This window comes from Copadichromis virginalis, linkage group LG8 (assembly GCF_057382275.1).
Source record: "Copadichromis virginalis isolate Kocher_CV1m ecotype Utaka linkage group LG8, C_Virginalis_male_GT1.1, whole genome shotgun sequence".
NCBI classification, from domain to species: Eukaryota; Metazoa; Chordata; class Actinopteri; order Cichliformes; family Cichlidae; genus Copadichromis; species Copadichromis virginalis.
Window position 1 is genome coordinate 26,091,540 of NC_140625.1, and position 19,415 is coordinate 26,110,954.

Here is a 19,415-nt window from a genome sequence, read left to right on the forward strand (position 1 = left end):
TATATTTTAAGGCTCATTCATTTAGTTATAAAAATTGAAAACCATCTAAATAGATGTTAGTCACTCACCAGACTATGACCTTGAGATCAAAATCCAGACTCGTCACCAGCTTTTATTAGAAGACATTTAAACAGAAAGGTTCAAAGAAAACCCTCATAACACGTCTCTAAAATTCATCCAAACAACATACATCCTTATAATCACTATCAGCTATAAAGCTAAATATCTGTCGTAGTGAAGTCCACATAGATATAACATTTTATGAACTCATCGTTGCTCGCGTAGAAGTTTCATGAAACAAAAGTGACTCCATAAAATGGATAAAAACAAAAAACACAGAGTAAAGTTGAGTGGTACATTGATTTGCAGTATGAAGGCTAGTTTAATTCATTCCCTGACAGGCCCTTGCATCATTGGCTTTTGGACATTTGCATCTCATCATTTCTGTACTGCCGTCTTCCTCTCAAACCCTCCAACCCTTAGATAATATGGCTAATCCTCTGTGTGATGGCAAACAGCAAAAGACACAGAGAAAGCTGGCAAGAGCTACAAGAGCAGTTACAGTAAACACTGTCCAGCCTCAAAGGTTGGAGTAAGGACATCTTGTGTTGATGGTCAGCCTGAATGTCCATATTCATCCTCCTGTAGTACCGCAGTTTTCCTCAAGATGGTGTCCTCTCTTCCACTGATTGAGTCCTGCAAGTCCTAGACCCTTAGCAGCAGTGCTCAGCTTCAATGAAGCCTTCCTTTTCATGGCCCCCGAGCTCGACTTCAGCATAACTGGAGTGACAGCCCTGATTGCGGAACTTCATAGAGGGCCAGTAGTTATTGGTGCGTCGCTGCAGACAGAGAAACAGTAGTAGGTAAAGACCACCTAGCAGGCAAATGGGAAGATGCAGGCTTCAACCATAGACGGCATAAAAGATGAATGTAGCCACTGGGATGTGCCTATTGCACATCCATAAATCCCCTAAACTTTACTGCAAGTGCTTTTATGAATTTTAAAGGTGAGTGTTTTCAAGTCAAGAGTGGGTTTTACTGTGAAGCCACAAGCTCATTGGCCCATTGGAGCTTAAAGATCATCAGGAGAGTGTTTCCAGTGTTCAGGGCTGTTTTGTCACAGACTTCTGCAAGTCTTTTTGCAGACACATGAACATCACCCACTTCTCATTCATCAGGTGAATCTGTCATTTCATTGACCTGTGAAATAAACTGGTCACCCAGTGACAGAGTATGCATGCTTACACGTTTCACCTGTCTGAAGTCTGGTAGTTATGTAGACATTATAAAAGATGGACATAACTTCCAGGTTTAAAAGGGAAGCCAATGCAGAAGTGCCTTAAATCTACATTCCTTTTAATACCAGCATCAATGATGTATTTCAACAGTGGCTTAAAACAACTTTACCACCACCATCTGACCATAGCAGTATATTACAGCCCACCAGGTCAAAGTGAAATTAAGGGAAAACATATATTTTAAGACAAGAAAAGGTCCTCTATATTTTAAAAGAAAATTAAAGTCTGTGACCATCCCTACTGCAGAGGGAATGAGAGCTGGATGTTGTTTTTCTGACCTGCATGAGGTAGAATGGTGGAGCCACTGTGGGATGTGTGTTGATGTAGTAAACAGCCAGTAAGGTGAGAGCTACAAGCAGAACTAGAGCAGCCACAACGCCTGCGATGATGGCCGTGTTCTCTGTCATCCCGTTGTTTGGAGGGCTCGTCTGTATATCTGAAAGGAAGGAAGATTGTTGCTCCTGTTAAAGCATTTCTAAATATAGAAATGCCTAGGTAGCTAACTATGGACTTTACTTTGGAAAACTCTGTGGCCAACTTCCTAAAACTAAGTGGGGACAATTTTCGTTTTCAAATTAAAAAAAAAAAAAAAAGAAATTCATGTTCACTTGTTTGTATTTACAGTAAATCTCCCCAAAATCTGTATACACAGAAAATCAACAGAAAAACATTAAAAAACAATCATCAGTCTCTTCCCAAAGTCCACATGGAAAAACAAATATTTGACTACTTTACTGTTGGACTTTATTAAAGTTGAGTTTGACACTTACATAATCTTTATTTAACTATGATAATAGAACACATGAGATTTAAAATCAGTGGGTTCTTAATTAGCAGAATTTATACAAATAAATAAGTAGAAACATATAGATGAACTTAAAATTTTTGAACATATTGAATGAATAAATTGTGGTCCTAGGATTGATCCCTGGGGCCTACCCCTGGTTAGATTACAAGCTTTGGAAATCATAGCTTCTGCTCACACACTTCTAATGGTTTCTTCTGATTATTACTGTCAAAAGTGAAAATTTAGTTATTCATAAAAAGTGTCCCTGCCAATGCAACAGAAGGCACTCCTATTTGCTTAGGTACATTTGATTTTACATAAACATGTCTTTGAAAAGATCTACACAAAATCTCATATATAAATACATAGATAAGTTCAGCAATTATTAGGCATAATTTTATAGTGAGACTAGCTTTATGATAAGCTTTCTGTTATTGTTATTTTTTACATTCTGAAAATGTTTGCAAAGATGTACAAGTTTAAATCTGACACAGATTTAGGGGCTATCTACTGTTTATATTGAGTCGTGCAGCTGGTACCTGAATGCTTATGCTCTCTATGGAAATTCAGCTTTAATTCTGTAATGCTCAGAAGTCAGAGAGCTACTAGTAATTCTGCTTCTCCTTAATCTATTCACAAAGGGTCACATTTTGCATGATCCCCCAAAAAATAAACAATTAAATATTCCTTCATTAATCCTTCACCAGTTGTGGGACTGAGTTTTTGCTGAAATACCAGCACTGTATTTTCCAACTCACCCCTAGTAACAGGCTGTTCTTCAAGCACTGAAACGGTTGGACCTGGAGAGGAGTGATTAAAGGAGCTCATAGTTGCTTCAGGTAGAACTGTGTTGTAGTCCTCACACATGCCTTTAGCCTGAGTGAATGCCGAAAAGAATGACTCAGGAATCAGTAACAAAGCTGCTCATCTCTCTCTTGTGTAATATGGTAATGAGTCTCACCTCTTCAGGGCAGTTGTAATCCAGCCACTCTTGTCTATGTCGGTCTATACCATCAGAACATCTAGAAATGAAAAGCAAAGTGATAAAAGGCGAGAGTCTCATAACATCACGAATTGAACTTTGTCTTACCGTTGAAGTGTGTTGCACCAGCCACAGCTGCTTGTCAAGTTGGATGTTAGGCAGAGATCACAGGATGTGTGTTGAAGACAAGCTGGGGAACGGGAATCGCATCATTACGCAGTTACGGGGTGAGTAATGAGGCTAGGCTGTCGAACAAAAACTAGTTTGAAACAGAACTTACTGGGCAGAGGTGTGAACTCAAAAGCTGATCCGCTCACAATCTTTGTGGTGTCAATGGCAACACGATGATACTCATAGATAGTACGCCGCTTTGCTTCTATCAAGACAAAAATTGAATGTCAGCCTTTCTTCTGTATTAAGTCTCATGTGAAAACTTAAAATGAAGTCTGTTCTCCATGTTTCTGAGAGGGGACTAACTCCTGTTCAAATTGAACTACTTGTAATGGAAAGTATTTAGTTTCTGCTTTTACTCCTCTGCCTTAACTGGCTTAATAATTTACTAAAATATGAATAATTACTTTAAATTAACAGTAGAGGAAGCATCTCTTTTTTATTTTAAAGGAACTGACCTGACAGCAGTGATGTAGGGAGGTGTCCCATGAAAGCGTCAGATAGTCCAACTTTCAGCGGATGCTCAGTAGAATTTATTTCCTCCACTGGCAATGGGATCTCAAAAAAGAACAGAAGTTTGTTTTGACACTGGTAAACCTGACATTCAAGCTGAGCTGTGTTTTTTACAAAATATTGAAGTGGTGGAATTATATTTTTTGCTACATCTGATTAAAAATACATAACTTACATCTTTGTAGTTGAAAACAATTGTTCCATTTTTGTGGAGCGCTGCCTGGAAAGTAAAAGGCCCCGCTGCCTCTCGGTCCTTTAACCGCACTTTGTCCCACTGCACGACAAATAAATTTCCTGGGCAAAGCAGTATACAAAGGCCAGTCAGAGATACCCAGGAGCTCCCAAACTCTAGAGACTTCATAGAGGAACCTTTACCTACCATTATCCGAGTACCTCACTGTTGAATTTTTAGTAAAGCTAGGGTCAAAATTGGCCATGAGGGGAGCGACATACTGGGTGGCGGTTAGCATTCTGTGAGTTATTTCACCCATGTAGATGAAACCTGAAGAGAAACATTAAGAGAAGTGAACTGTTAAAGATTTTAAAAACACCTCTACCTCATGGTCGAACAGCACATCTTTAAACTGAAGCATGTGACCTACCTCCAGTTGCTATAATAATTTGTCTCAAGTAGTGCCCATAGAAGGGGAAATCAAAGGAGAGTGCCACTCTCTGTGAATAAGAAGACATGTCAGATGTGGTTAAATCTGTCTGTAAATCAGACATTAGTGCTTGAATGTGCGAACGCTCATCTCACCGCTGCCTGTCGATGCGCGTTGGACAGTATGCCGTGAATTCTGACTTGGTTTTTGTGCAGGTTGTCCATATCCACCCACAAGCTTGCAGTCTGTGTGTCTGTTGGACCAAAACTCTGCCATCTGTAGTACTTCTGGGAGTCCTCCTGAGAGAACGAGGTCACTCATTAGACAAGTTTCCTGAATACATTAATCATGGTGAGGTAGTTTAGAGTAGGTCTCTGTATGAAATAGACTGATTTATATTGAAATCAATGACTTACTACAGGACTGGATAATTCAAAATGTATACATTTTGGGTAGCTCTAGCCACTCCAAAATAAAGATGCATAGTTTTCAATCTTGTTTTATGTACATCTTAAACTAGTAGTCTAAAGGATTGCTACGTGCATTTCCATATAATAATAACAAATGAAAAAAATAGAACATCTTACCCTTTTACATATCTCTGAGAAGAAATCTTATCAAAGAGAACTCATCTTTATGAACATTTGGGGGATTTTTGCATCCTATTGTACCAGTTTCTAATAGCTAATCAAAACATTTATCATCGTTCTAAACAGATTTCTTACATTTGTGTTTGTACAAGGTACTTTTTTTTAAATTACCTTCTTCAGAACTTGACTTTCACCAACAGGAGGCAGCATTTTGTGAGTTGGTTTGTTGAGATTTTCCAGTGTTTACATTTTGATATATATGTTTTAAGCTACTCTATTTCCTCTGCTCTTAATGGCTTACTTAGTTAAATAAAGCTTATAATTATTCGCTGCACCATATTGTAGTACAGGTATTACAGGTATTATTACTGGTATTAGATGAAAGTACAGTCTTACCTTTTTTCCCCTTTTTTGTGAAAAATATTTAGGTTAGTGTAAGTGTGAAGTGAAAAAAAAAAACACTATTTAGTCGATCAGCTCAAAAATAATGTGAAAAAAGCAAAAATGTCTTATTTTGAAAAAACAACTGGGATAAAACTCAGTGAGTCATGCAGGGATTTTTCCCTTCAGTCCTTCTCACATAGTGCCACTTGATGGAGCTGTTTACACATTGGCTTTGACAACAAGCACTTGTGTCTTCATACAGATCTCCAGTCTTGATGGCATTATTAATGTATAGCATAGTTGAAGGTGACAGAGAGCAATGGTTCTGGGGTTTAGTATGGGCTCAGAAAGTGGAGCAGTTAAATGCAGCTCCGGCTGCTCCACTTACAGCAAGTGACCCACTTTTTTCTTCCATCTCCACTGCCTGACACCAGCCTATATTTTCTAGGGGGATTCTAGGTGAGGAGAATAATCATTTATTTTCCCTCACAGCTGACTGACTTATTGAAGTGACTCTGATTGGACAGGAGATGGAGGGTTTTGGAAATTGGGATCAGGCCTCCCCCTAAAAAAGCAGCAGCAGCAACAGCATTATAACAGGGTTACTTGTGATCCAATCCAAGTGAGTCACACACACATGCACATACTCGTGCGCAGCCATGCTTAAACAAACACTGTAAGCTGGCAACACAAGTATGTGGTCTGTTTTCAATTTGAATTGTAGGGAGAGGAAGAAAAAAACGTAGAACACAATTTATTTGGGCTAATTTTTACTGAGGCTGATTGAAGTGAAAGATGAGTCTAGGAGGTAAGACACTCATAAAACCTCATCCCATGCACTAAAAACACACACACGCAGACACACACTTCTAAAATAATGACTGGAAAATGGCACAGGACAGTGATGTGCTACAGGCTTTACCTTTGACTAAACTTTATTTTTTCTGGCTTGGCAGTAGCTACTTGACTTGTCAGCACAATATCATTACCAAAGCCATTTACAGTTAGAGTTTGCCTCACATTTATCTCTTCATATTGTCATACACAGATAACAATGAGCTATATTAAAGGTTAAAATGTTGTTAGGGGTCAGCATACCAACCTGTGATACCCCAGCCTATGGTTAGGTTAATTCTGCAGCGTTCGTGAAAGTAACTTGTTTCTTGGTTTAAAGATTATAATAACCATGTAAACATCACTATATTGATTGACACTAAAGATTCTTTGGCTTTGGTGTAATGGATGGTTTAGTTTTCCTAAAATAAGTAGGGGATATTTATCCCTCAGGCTAATGTCATTTTAAGTTGGCAGCTATTAATGCCCTTTTTCTTGCAGAACCAATAAATATAAGAATTCTCATTTCTGTAATTCAGCTGACAATGACTTGCACAGCTGTGTTGACCTCATTCTCACTGGTCACAGTTTTTGGGGCAGTTTTTCTCATGCTCTTACTGGTTGTAGCTCTGTGGCTGTACAGTTTTCTACAACAATGAGCCCTCCATAAGGAAGTATTATGCAGTTTAGGCTAATTTTAGCATAATTTTAGCAGAGTTAGATAATACAATACAAACAGCACATTCTGAAGCTACATGCAGTGACGCAGTCTCAACATACAAACTTAGCAACAAAACTGACTCTGTAGACAGTTCCTCTGTAGAACTTTTAAAGTTCAAGACAGTACAGTTAGAAAATGGCTGAATAATATGGGTTGTTTGGACTGCTCTTCTCTCTAGAAAGAACATAACAGCATGCTAAGGTTTGCACAGTTGCAATCCTAAGTGCCCGTTGGAAACATAAAACCAAATTGAAGATGTTTGGTTATTATGCACAGTGCCATGTTTGCAAAAAACCAAACACAGCATATCTGCTCAACAGGAAACCTCATACCAACTTAGAGTTATGACAGCTGAAAGTGGCTCTATAAGAAACTGTTGGCGGTTTTGGCCATCGCAGTCTTACAAAAGGTTTGCCAACACAAAAACATCTGTTTTATTCTAAATAGGACCATAATTTTCTAAATGAACATTATTCTCAATTGAAAAAGAGTTGGCCATCTAAGAAAAGATAAGATAACCTTTATTAGTCCCAGACGGGGGAAATTTGTTTTGTTACAGCAGAAAGTGGACAGTGCAAAGTTAGAGAACACTGGAATACAATAAGAATAAGATAAACAATTAAGACAGTAAAGACATTAGGAAAGTGTTTACTTTGGTATGAAATCGACTGATATGAAGCTCACTTTCTCATGGCCATCTAGCTGGACCACAACCAGAGCAGATGCCCCCTGCTGGCCATTAGAGAGATTGAAAGCTTAAGGAACAGCTATACGCTGTGTAGCTTTAGCTTCAAGCATAGGCATGATGTCATTATTTTAGAGCTTACATTAAACTTGATATTTACTGTATGTGTTGTAAGTAAAAGAGCAATGGGAGCGTCATTTCTATGAACAGAATTTAGGCCATATTAAAATAGTTGATTTTCCTACTGTCACTATTGTAATCTAAGGTCTTAGCCATGAATCAGTCATTGCATCTCACCACTATGCGAGTCATGTTGTCAGGCAGGGGACTGATATCAACTCCTCCTCCTCCTTCAGCCTGTGAGCTGCGGGCTTCCCTGTGTTTGTGTGGGGTCTGCTGGTCTCTCCTGGTTCTGTGAAAACTGGACGGATCTTCCAAAGCAGTTCCACTCCATGCATCTAGAACAACACAAGCAGCAGCACACACATACATGCAGATTCATTCACGATGATGTACTTCTTGAGGATTTAATCCATGAATAAATACTCTCACCACATAATCTCTCACCTGTTGTTAACCATCAATTTGAGACATAAGAGTTCAACAAACAAAAAGCCACAGACTTGCTTACTAAATCACAATTACTTTGAGGAAAAACAAGATAATGTAATTATCTCTCAAAATGTGTGAAAACTGTGTTATAGACATTATAATGACTTTGACTTTAAACTCTGTGGTCACATCTGTTCTTTATTGGTTACCATAATCTGGATCATTAACAGGCATACATATCTAAAGAAAATTAAATCCATGTTTAGAGGTCACGGAGCAATAACTCACACAGAGACAGAAATAAGATCAGCACAAACAACACCGTAGATTTTGTATACATCTGTCATGCAGAAATAGGGGCATGATTCCTTTTTAATCATGTGGTGCCAACATTGTTCTTTGTTCAAATAATCCCTGTGTATGTACAAAAGGATTGTGGGGGTTTGTCTGTGTGTGCATCTTTTTAGAGCACTCACATCTCTACTGACCACCTACATTTGTGTGGGCTTTCGTGACATCTGCTTAACAGATCATAGATGGCTGTTTATGTTTTTTTCAACCGATCTATGACTCACTGTCCACATTTTTAGTTGGCAGTTGCAAAATCAGCAGAACTCACTGATAGTTCTACAGGGTTAAGAGCTCATTATTCCCTCTGAAACAGAGGGATTAAATTCCCTTTGCTGTCTGGTTCTGAGCTGTTAGTTCACTGAACTGAGCTATTAATTAACAGCATGTTATGAACATTCCCTTCAGTGTGAGAAAGATGAACCCCGTCTCGAAGTTATGGCCAAAATTATGTGGATAACCCCCCCCCCCCCTTCAGTCTGGAGCTGTTTTATTGGATTGACAGTTTGTTATGATTAAAATGTTAATGCCAGATTATAAGTTTAGCAGTAGTTTGTATTCCTCCCCTGTCTCATCTAACATGAAAGGCCTGTGTACAAAAAAATAGGCCTGTAGAAAATGTTTTTCACCGTTTGTTGTTGAAGAACTGCACAAACCCCCAACCATGACCCCATCCTGCAGCTCTGGTATGAACTGAAAACTTTGACTGTGATCCTAAGATGACCTAAGATCAAAGGCTGGACTTGCTAACGTGCTTGAAAGTGAGATTGGCAGGAAAGCAAATCGCTGCTGCATAGGCATAGCTTTGTAACCTTCCAGTTTCTTAACACAGGCGGTAAATTAACTATTAGTAGTTTTACTAGTAATTTTTTCACAGTCATCTATACAATCAGACTTCGTGTTGTGACCAGTGGAGTCAATCTCTGCTGGGGGAGAGGGGAGCTGCTTTAAGGCACTTCTGCGTTGACATTGCTTTCCATCTTTTATATAGACATATAGACTATATATTAATACAAAAACTACAATGAATATTTATGACTAACTCACACCTAATCATAAAGACTGAAAAAGATGGATGTAGTTCCTGGGTCTTAATGTATCTTAAAACTGCATTCTTTTTAACGATCACCAGGGGGAAATACATGTGGTTGCAAAAGAAGAGAAAGTGGCCCTCGTCCCAGGCCTCTGTAAACACTTTGCTGATGAGTTTATGGGCTCAGTCGCTCATTTTGTGTCATACTGAATAAAATAAAATAAAATAAAATAAAATAAAATAAAATAAAATAAAATAAAATAAAATAAAATAAAATAAAATTTGTCAGAAAGAAGGATTATCTAGCGCCTTGGCGTACAACTCAGGTTGAGGCTTCATAATGGGACTTCACAAGCCAACGTGTCACGGTGGCTATGACCTTATAGTTTTTGTGCACCTAATATAGTTAAACTTAGTTTTATAAAAATAAAATAAAATTAGAAATTTGTGGCTTCAACATCAAAAGGTTCCTGTCCGGTTTTAAAGCCCAACATTAACTGCCTGTATTTTGATTGTTTCGCTGATTCAAAAAACATGCACTCCACAAAGTTATACCTGATACCACACAAACAGAGAGTGCATAAAATAAATATATATAAAATGTTAATTTTTCTAAAGTAAGAATGATATTAAATTAAAAAGTCTTAAGGGACAAAATAGGACAAGTGAAAAAGAGAGGTTATTACACACTCGGGGGAGATTGTGCTAATGAGGAATCTTGTTTGATTATGGTGCGGTGGAAGCTAATTTCACTGCTGCAGAACAAAAAGCTTCTAACTGGGTCAGATTGGCACTTATCATCATCATCACTAAACAGCGGAGGAGGCTTCAAACAGCAGAGTTAAACAATGAGGAGGAGCTTTGAGGAGCAGGAAAACTGAAAAGGGGAGTTCAGGGGCTGCACACAAGTTAGCGCAGTTTAGGCTACAGTCTAATAGACCATGACTATACTTAGATTTTTCCTGCCACCCTTACAATAGGTCACTTTGAGATTTGCTTTACAGATCTTCCAAGTGTTCACATTTTCTTTCCTGAAACATCATTAACCTTATCTAACTGTCTGCATGTGGGGCTGGATGAACTTCAACATCAAAAGTGTGCTGGGCTTTGCATAAGGACCTGGACTTAAGACAGGCCTCAGTAGCATCATGTCTGGCAGACACATGTGCGTGTGGACCCTGCACTGGGAATGTGCAAACTGGTGCAAAAAAAAAAAAAAAAAACCTATGCTGATGAATGGTCTAATTGTTGACGCGACAGATATGATGTGTGACAGATGTACGGGTGAATAGTCAGTGGCTTCACTGCAAAAATGCCCTCTGATGTTGCTGCTAAATAAAATCAAAGGCATGAAACACATTCTGACAGTCCTTTGAATTTACATCTATGCATCTGCAGGATGTCAGATTTTCTGCTTTTTTTTAGCCAACCTCACATATCCAACAGCAGAAAATCCTTATTTCTGTGCCAAGTCTGTTGACTTGATTAAGAAACATTAAATCCCTTAACAAATGCTCGCTATTTTGAGGAGATGGCACCTGCATGGCAGCGGTGTCCACTGTACCTTCACATGTGTCTGCATTGCAGCAACCGCCACAAATCTAGTGGGTGTTGTCAAACTAGGACACAGCCTGATGAACCATATACATTGCTCTGTTGATACATGGATTGTATTCATTCATGCCAGTACCATGTTACACACTCCTATTTCCATTTCTCTCATTTTTTGCTCTATTTTTTTCCTTTATAAGTATGAAAATGCAAAGCTGTAATATAATAACAATATAAACACACAAACCTTTTACTTATCCTTATAATTTACCTCATTATCTGTTGTCAAAGACAGATATCTAAGAAACACAACAGGGTATATTTTCTTCTGTATGAAAGTATTTTTTGAAGGCTCTACAAAAACCAGAGCCACGTTCCTAAACTGAGACAAAAGCTAAATGGCCTTTCAGTCTGCTCAGATGGATCAAGTCCATGGGCGAAAAATACATTTCTTCTGAAAACAATATTTTCCTGGGTAAATGTGCAACACTTTGAAGTTTGAGTACAGGCGGGAATACATCGAGGGCATGTACTTGGTCAATGAAGGGGAAAGAGAATTATCTGCAGGCCCATCAACAGAGAACAAAAGGCCAACATCTTTGCTCCAGAGGCAGACACACTGAAGAGAGTGAACTATTGTGCACTGTCCAAACACAGCACACGAGAGCAGATTAAATCTCAAGATACAATCAAAGTCTTGACCCTATCACTCTTTTCTAGTGGTGGAAATGAGACACAGTATTACGTGCTTTGTCAGGACAGGGATTAGGGAACAATAATCACAAGACGAGGTCATCGCTTGTCGACTCAGTATAGTTCAGTGCAGTGGTTTTATTATTTTGGATTTTAAAAGGGTGATCTGTGTTAAAACCAGCCTGGAGCTAGTAGCGTGGGAGGACCTATTTGGCACCTTATCCTCAGAACAGCAGTAACCATAACACACAATCGCAAACACTAGCAGCTGGAATGATAAAGACCTGAAAATAAATAGAAAAATGTGGTGTTTAGATTAATGTGCACAAATTGACAAGGGTCAGTTGTTTATGTTTTTGAACAGATCTTTCATTTTCAGTCCAGATGACATATGATTTGAGTTTGCAGATGTGCTTGGCCAGTTGTAGTTAACTGTTTATTTAGTGCTTTAATATTTATAGTCATAAATCTGAGATTACCTTAGTAAGAAATGTGCAGTAGCAACCAAGAAATGACTTCAGAGGAAAATAATGTTCTGCCCCTTGAAATGATAAGTGCAGCCGATCAGATTAAAATCAAAATAGTCTTGTATAGATGCCACATTGTTTAAAAAACTCTTAATAGTGCAAATCCATCTACATGAGGCAAATGTTAACCACATGGGGCTAGAGGTAGTCTCACGTTTTAACGTCTAACTTAATAAATACACAAAAGTTTAAATTAATGATTTAGCAATGACCATCTATTGGAAAATGCTGTTTTGTATTTGAAAGCAATTTTCCACAACTTATTATTAATATAAATGAAAGCCACAATGTATATTTATAGTCTTTATATATCTGTGCATTCCCTTTTTCTGTTGTAAATACTGTTAAAAACTTTAAATATTATTTCAGCTGCTCTTCTCCCGCCTACTGATCTTTGGGTTGCAGTAGGTCAGCGAATCTCTTTTTGAACCATGTGTTTCTTGTGAGACCCACATGTGTTCACTTTTGTAAACTAGTTCCAATCAAAATGCGATACATCATCTCAGTATGTGGAACGGCGGAACAAGGGACAAATATGCTGTGCATTCCCATATAAAGTGGGACATCTGGTAACCCTCGCTTCTGGAGTCCATTGCCAATTTTTGGAGGTTTCCGGAGTGTTCAGGCGATGTCCAGGCCAAGACTTTGTCCTCCGTCTTCTATTCACTGTTTGTTATGCAGAAAAGCTTTTTCAGCTAAGAAAAAGCTAAAAAATCGTCAGGTTTAAAAAAACTACCCTTTGGCTAATGTCTGTTTGGCTCTTCGTGCAGATTGTCTGCCTGTACACAACCAGAATCTGCTCAAACATGATTGGTCATTAGGAACTTGGACTACAAATGGAAACTATAGAGGTAACACAGATCCAGTCCCTTATAGTGGTTACTTGTACATACATATAAATTAAAGCTACTTTGTCATTAAAGATCCTTGTGATTATAGTTTAGATTTCAAGCCAAGGTGGTTATCGCACAACTTTAGAAGTGCACGACTGTGCATACGAAACATAGGTTGCTGTCATTTGTTGACCAACAGAGGTCTTGCAGCAAAGGCATTTTTAAGCAAAAAACTCCCTGTTGCCTTAAGACTTTTAAGCTCTGACACTGCATTATTGTTTGACTGACGTGTTTTAGCTTTTGACCTTTATCAGCATCATCAAAGCCATCAAGACCATAAAGTCAGACCTTTTCCTCTCCACCTTGAACGTAGGTGGTTGTGCCAGAAACCTATACTGTGCTTCTTCCATTAGGTTCTAGTTGGATTGGTTGTTGTGGAAATTTGGTTCAGCTAACATGAAGATGATTAGTGAATAAACTTGGGCTTCTCATCTAGTGCTTTTAGCCCAGATACCTGGGCCACATGTTGTTTGTATTTAAGATTAAATGGCAAAAGTTAGCATGCTAACATGCTAAGGATACTGACTGCTAAATACTGTTAGCACTGTTACTGCACGTTAGCAACTAGCATCTTTATAGACTCATAGTTACAGTGTTGCCTGCTTTTGCACAAACTCATTAGCACAGGTATTTTCCTGGTATTTTTCAGACAGATTTGATATAATATGATGATATCCTGCTTATAAAAGCAACACGTACATGGATATATCAGCATTCATAAAATCCACACATATCTTTTATGTGGTGTTTAACTTCTGTGAAATTTACACTGAAATTTGCAGATGTGTAAACAGTCTTGATGGTCCTGACCTTTGAGAAAGTTGGGACAGCCATGTAGTCTTTTTACCTAACTCTGCTGTATTATTATCTGCTCTGTAAAAGAGATTTGGCATCATCTGCAGTCAGGCGTTCCTTTGGATAAGTCATTGAGCGTGTAGTCATTTAATTACCAAGCTTCCAGCACTTCCTTTTTAGTATAGAGCTGTTCTACTTTCTGTTGAAACAGAACACTAATCTAAAAACGTCTGAGTTTACAGGGCCCAAATATGAATCCATCTTTACGAGGGAGACTCTAATAAATTGATCTGGATCACTGGTTTTGGAGTGTTAGTAGGAAAGATGAGCCTGGACATTATGCTGGACTTCGTGTGACCGTATATTTGAGGAGATCTGTCTCTCTGTATGTCTGGTTGTCCTCTGCAGAGCTAGGCCCCTGATCAGAGGAACTGGGACCACAGGAGAGGCCAGAGAAACTAGAGCACTGCTGATTGTCGGAGGAGGAGGAGGAACAGCGGAAGAACGGGGGCTGGCTAAAAATAATATATCTCCAAGGAGAACAAAAATACATACATGCACACACGCACCAACACACACCTACAGATAGGATGGCAGAGGATCCATATACAGGAAATGCACAGAGCAGGTGATGAGACACAGTCTGAGATGAAACTTTCCAAATTTAAGAAATCCTAGCTCAGATGCTGTTCTCACTGACTGACTTTCATCTTTTACTTTGGAAATGAATCTTAAACCCTCAAATATTTATTTGTTAAAATCCAAAATTCTCATTCACAGGATCAGTATTATTAAAGCAAATGAACCCCAGACATTTATTTTCCCCCCTCCAAACTGGAAATACAGAAGTTTTGGAATAGCATCATGAAAAGAGAGAGAAAATAAAAATCCAGACTCGCACACCATCTTTTATGTGCTTCCTGTGACTGACAGTGAGAACTACCACGAGACCAGTTAACTTCACGCATGCACGTATCCATAGACATGCCATAAAAAGTGCCAAAAAGCATTTTAAGCCTTCCATAGTTAGTGACAACAAATTCAGGTGTGTGTGTGTGTGATATTAACTTTAACTGAGATTTTTAGAAGCTGTTTTGTGTGGCACTTGACAGTCTGTTGTGCAAAAAGGTAGTCGTAATGGTGCTGTTGTTTGTAGATCTGTATTGGGTGTTGACGTTAAAGAAAGGGGGCTTACCTTCATGCTCTTGAGCCCAGACTCTGCCTAGCTCAGCCTGGGAGAGACAGATGAGGAGAACAGCATAAAGCCCCATGTCCGGCTGACTCTTCTCCCTCCTTCCCCTTCTCTTGATCACTCCTTGTCGTCTTCTTCTTCTTCTTTTCCCCAGTTTCCCCTCTCACTTTGTGTAAAGGAATAGGGCACCTCACTCCACCACTCCCCCACCTTTCGTCTCTGTCTCTTCGCCTCTGCTCACCCACACAATTGCTGTTTCCTCACTTCAGCCAAGTTTTACTGCTTTTCTCCCTCCTCCTTTTTTGCCCTTGTTTGGCCCTCAGAATACTGTCTCAGATGATCGGTCCATAACGCAGGAGAGATGATAAACAGCTGAAGTGAAGAGATGTGTTTTCTCTGTGCTCTTCCTTTGCTTCAGTCACATTTCTATCTTTGAATTAGCTCTTCACTCGGTTGTCTCACCTCCTCCCCTCTGGATGTCTGTCTGTCTCGCTTGTGTTTTTCTGTTTTCTCCAAAACAGAGCTCTGGATTTTTAGAAGACTTCCCAAAATGAGGAAATATTTATGTATTTCTACATTTTTTTTCCTTTCCTTACACAGTAGAAAAAAAGGGGGTGTTGAAGATGGGAGGAGCATGTCTCCCCCATGTGGAAGCAAGCTGAACCAAAACAAATGTGGTAGTTAAATGGTTGGCGTTTTGAGAAGAACTTCCTCTGTAGTCTGTTACAGAGATAATGCACATTTTTAATTGAAAGGTTTGAAAAGAACTGTTTTTCTACTCTTGGTAGTAGAAGATTATTTGATGAGGTAAATATGTTTTGTGTCCAACACTTGAAAAAGAAGAACCTGGAATTATTTAGGTGCTGTTGATAGTGGCGCTATGGTGACCATTTTTATTTCCCAGTTTCTTTTCCCTCTAGGAGTGCTATATAAGTCTCTGACAATTTCATTAGGTACAGATTGGTAGTTTGGTCTTCAGGACTATATGAATTTTTCGTGGAAAGAATTAAACAAGGAGCTGGAAAAATTCCTCAGACATTTTGGTCCATGATAGCATCACACAGTTGCTGTAGACTTCTTGGCTACAGCTCCATGATGAAAACTCCCATCTTATCTATTGGATTGCTGGATTTTATCAGAGCTTTTCCTGTGTTCACACTAGATGCCTGATATGTCTCTCAGAAAACCCTCTCAGAACTATGGGCCACTTCAGGAGGGAAAGACTGGTGTCGGTGCTTTAAGTAAGTAATTAATTAAGCAAATATTGCAAATAAAAACTAACAAGCACAAAACTTCGGTGTTAGCCTTGTGTGTAGTTTAGTAACTTCTTTATTTGTAGAAGAATTGCTGTTATGATACGTGCTGCACAGAGTCAGGCACGGAGAATTGATGATATGACTCAAACCTAGGGTTGGGCTGTCCTAAAATTTTGGATTTTGAATCTAACTGGTGCATGGATTTGGATGTGTATGTGTGTATGTGCTACTAATTTTGGACTGCTGTCCTTCGCGAACATAAAAGGAACTTTAATCTTTGTTGTCTTACTTTTCCTGGTTAATTAAATAAGAAAAACAATAATTAAATCATCTACTCTGACCACTAGCAGTTTATAAAGACATAAAATTAAGATTATCTCTTTATAAACTGAACTATATTCATCTTATTCACGAGGCTCTGAACAATAGCCCGTTTTGGCCCATTGGTAAATTGGTAATTGCCCACCCCTGCCCTTACTCACACAAAGTAATTATGTTTAGGCACAAGAAACATCATCTGAACGCACCTCACAAGTTTCTCCATCTGTCCCAATAGCATGTTACAGACAGCTGTCCACATAAAAAAAATCTCTAAAACTGAAGTTTTTTGCTTTTAGAGAGCTTACATCTTTTTCTTTTTAGTTTGTTTTTATTATTGGTCTTATATAAAGATCACACAAGTATAAAACTAAAGAATAATTAAACTGAAATAACAGGTTTTGTGGTTGGCCTTATTTTATATATCAATTAAAAAAAAACCTAAATCATCGTCCTCACCTTTTCTAAAACGCACAGCAAATTTATGGAAGATTAATACACATTTGGTGCTCCAATGAGCATTTCTGTTAACAGGATTGGAAGTCAAGGTGTGTGTGCTTGTTGTAATAAGGGAACATGTCACACACTGAATTTGTGACATGTTTGTGTGTGTGTGCGTGTGTGACTGTGTGTGACTGTGTGTGACTGTGTGTAGGTTGTAGCTGCATAACAATATTTTTTTTTTATATGAATCTCTTTATTGTTTTGGTCTTTTCGTAGGATTTGTTAACAATAAGGAAACCACCAGCATATATTTGCAATTGGTGCTGCTCTACTTTCAGCGATGAATGTCCCAGTGTAGTGGGATGACGAAATGTTTGTAGGTGTATTAAGATATTCATAGTTCTTCTGAAATGATCAGTTAATGCCCCCCAATATTTTTCTCCTATATCCTCCTGTGTTTTTATGAACTGGTAGGAGGACATCATGTGGTTCTGTATAGAGTAGGCCTTGTTAAATTCTTGCATTTATATTATAAATGTTGAAACGTGCAAATTCCCAGAATATGCACATTATATTTTGGTGCATAAACCAAACAGAGCAGATGTACACAAAACTAGTCCTAAATTAAACAGGCAGTGTGGTCGGCTTACTTTAAGCATATTCTTCTTTTTGTATTGTATAGGATATTTTCATTTTTTTCTTTTATCTTTTCTATGTGTCTACCTTGGGTTTCTCCTCATGTGACTTCTTGCTTGTTCACAAGGTACCATAATTAGGGCAAAACTCTGGATGAAACGTGAAAGAGGTTTAACTTGACTAAACCAAAAAGGCCAACTCAAAATGTGTTTCACGCCTGTCAAAATGTTAAATGAGCGCATTTGTCATCAATTGGAACAAGATGTTGGATGGAGATGAGCTGCTAGATCTGGCTGAAAATGATCCAACACACTCTGATCCTTTAGCGGGGAGAATTATGCTTAAAATATGACCTGCCTTGTGATTCCCCATAAACTTACACAATGTTTTATCTTCCCCTGTTTTAATACGCAAACACAGTGACTGTAGAGCAGAAGGTTTTACTGTTTTTATAGATCCAGTAAGCCGGTAAATTTGTACCACATGATTATTTAGGAGACTGTTTATTTTGCCGATTGATGTGAGAAGTTCATTAAAAGTATATTCACTGATATTGCTACAACACACAAATGTTTGCCAAGTATGAGAATTTCCTCCAGACTCATAATGTTTGTGAACTGTGTGAACTGTTTAAAAAAGAAAAGAAAGAACAACAACAAAACTAATGTGAGCAACACAATGTTTGCTGCATTAATGAGAAATGTTTTATACCATATGTACACTTTAATCCGCTTAAAACTTTAAAGTCTGAGCCATGAAATATTTACCATTTTCAATTAAGTAGTGTCTTAATTGAAAATTCTGATTTACAAAAAAAAGGAAATATTAATTTGCATATTTGAGTTTTTAACTTCACTCACACTGATCCTTGAAACACTAGATGTTAAGTGGTTAAAGGTATTAGATAATAAAATGTGTAAACTAACTTTATTCAGTTGGAGAATGACAATATGAAGTAATACAGTAACTCTAGCAAAATTGGTTAGTAAGCTGCATTTGTAAAGTGTTAAAGAATAAATATATGTTCTTAGTGCCTTAGCAACAGAGGCTTAAGTTAGTGGAAGTTTAAAAAACAGGAAGTGTAGTGCAAAGCTGCAGAGGCATATTAATAAAAAGAGGAAACCAGACAGAAAAAGCAGACTCTTGGATGGTCGTCAGAATTTACACCCTTTTATGGTCCTCGGGACCCAAAATGGTCCCCATCCAAAAGGTGATATAGCAATGGATTTTATGAATTTTTTTTTCATTTTTTTTCACATCAGATCTTTTAAACAACTTCAGACCTATCCACTGATATAAAGTTTTTCATAATTTTTTTCATATTTTTTAGGTTTTTATGGCTTTATTGTCATAAAAACCCCTGTTTTTTGGGGGGTAAAAAATCATAATATGCAATATTTTTAAAAAATGAGTTGCAAATGGAACTACTTGGCATGAGGTTATTAGAGCCTTGGATAGGTAAAAAATTCATAACAGAATTGATTTGGATACTTTATTATTTTTGGAGCAATAAGAGTTTTTACAATATACATCCATTGGTATCCCTTGGGACCCAAAGGGGTCCCCATCCAAAAGGTGATATAGCAATATCATATATGAATTAATTTTTC

The 19,415-nt window shown here is 38.1% G+C and overlaps 1 protein-coding gene across 2 annotated transcripts; it reads right to left on the reverse strand.

The window, feature by feature from the left end:
• Positions 1-92: 92 nt before the first annotated feature.
• Positions 93-15,715, reverse strand: LOC146703550 (plexin domain-containing protein 1-like). Of its 2 annotated transcripts, none has more exons than XM_085466809.1 (13): positions 15,155-15,715; positions 7,865-8,025; positions 4,509-4,652; positions 4,354-4,423; positions 4,131-4,253; positions 3,927-4,045; positions 3,697-3,796; positions 3,348-3,440; positions 3,176-3,257; positions 3,047-3,107; positions 2,844-2,961; positions 1,577-1,734; positions 93-839 (listed from the first exon to the last, which is right to left on the reverse strand). In XM_085466809.1, the coding sequence occupies exons 1-13, from the start codon at positions 15,228-15,230 to the stop codon at positions 714-716; spliced, it is 1,431 nt and encodes a 476-aa protein (XP_085322935.1). In that variant the 5' UTR covers positions 15,231-15,715; the 3' UTR covers positions 93-713. The 2 variants fall into 2 exon arrangements, with proteins under 2 accessions (XP_085322935.1, XP_085322934.1); XM_085466808.1 differs by having other exon boundaries at positions 3,348-3,443; positions 15,155-15,714.
• Positions 15,716-19,415: the final 3,700 nt, after the last annotated feature.

Excerpts from the sequence above, each read along its gene's own strand:
- LOC146703550 (XM_085466808.1), bottom strand. The coding sequence starts at position 15,230 with ATGGGGCTTTATGCTGTTCTCCTCATCTGTCTCTCCCAGGCTGAGCTA. Across the intron at positions 4,046-4,130 it reads AGTGAGGTACTCGGATAATG|GAAATTTATTTGTCGTGCAG; the intron begins GTAGGTAAAGGT and ends TGCTTTGCCCAG. Across the intron at positions 3,797-3,926 it reads TTGTTTTCAACTACAAAGAT|ATCCCATTGCCAGTGGAGGA; the intron begins GTAAGTTATGTA and ends TTCTTTTTTGAG.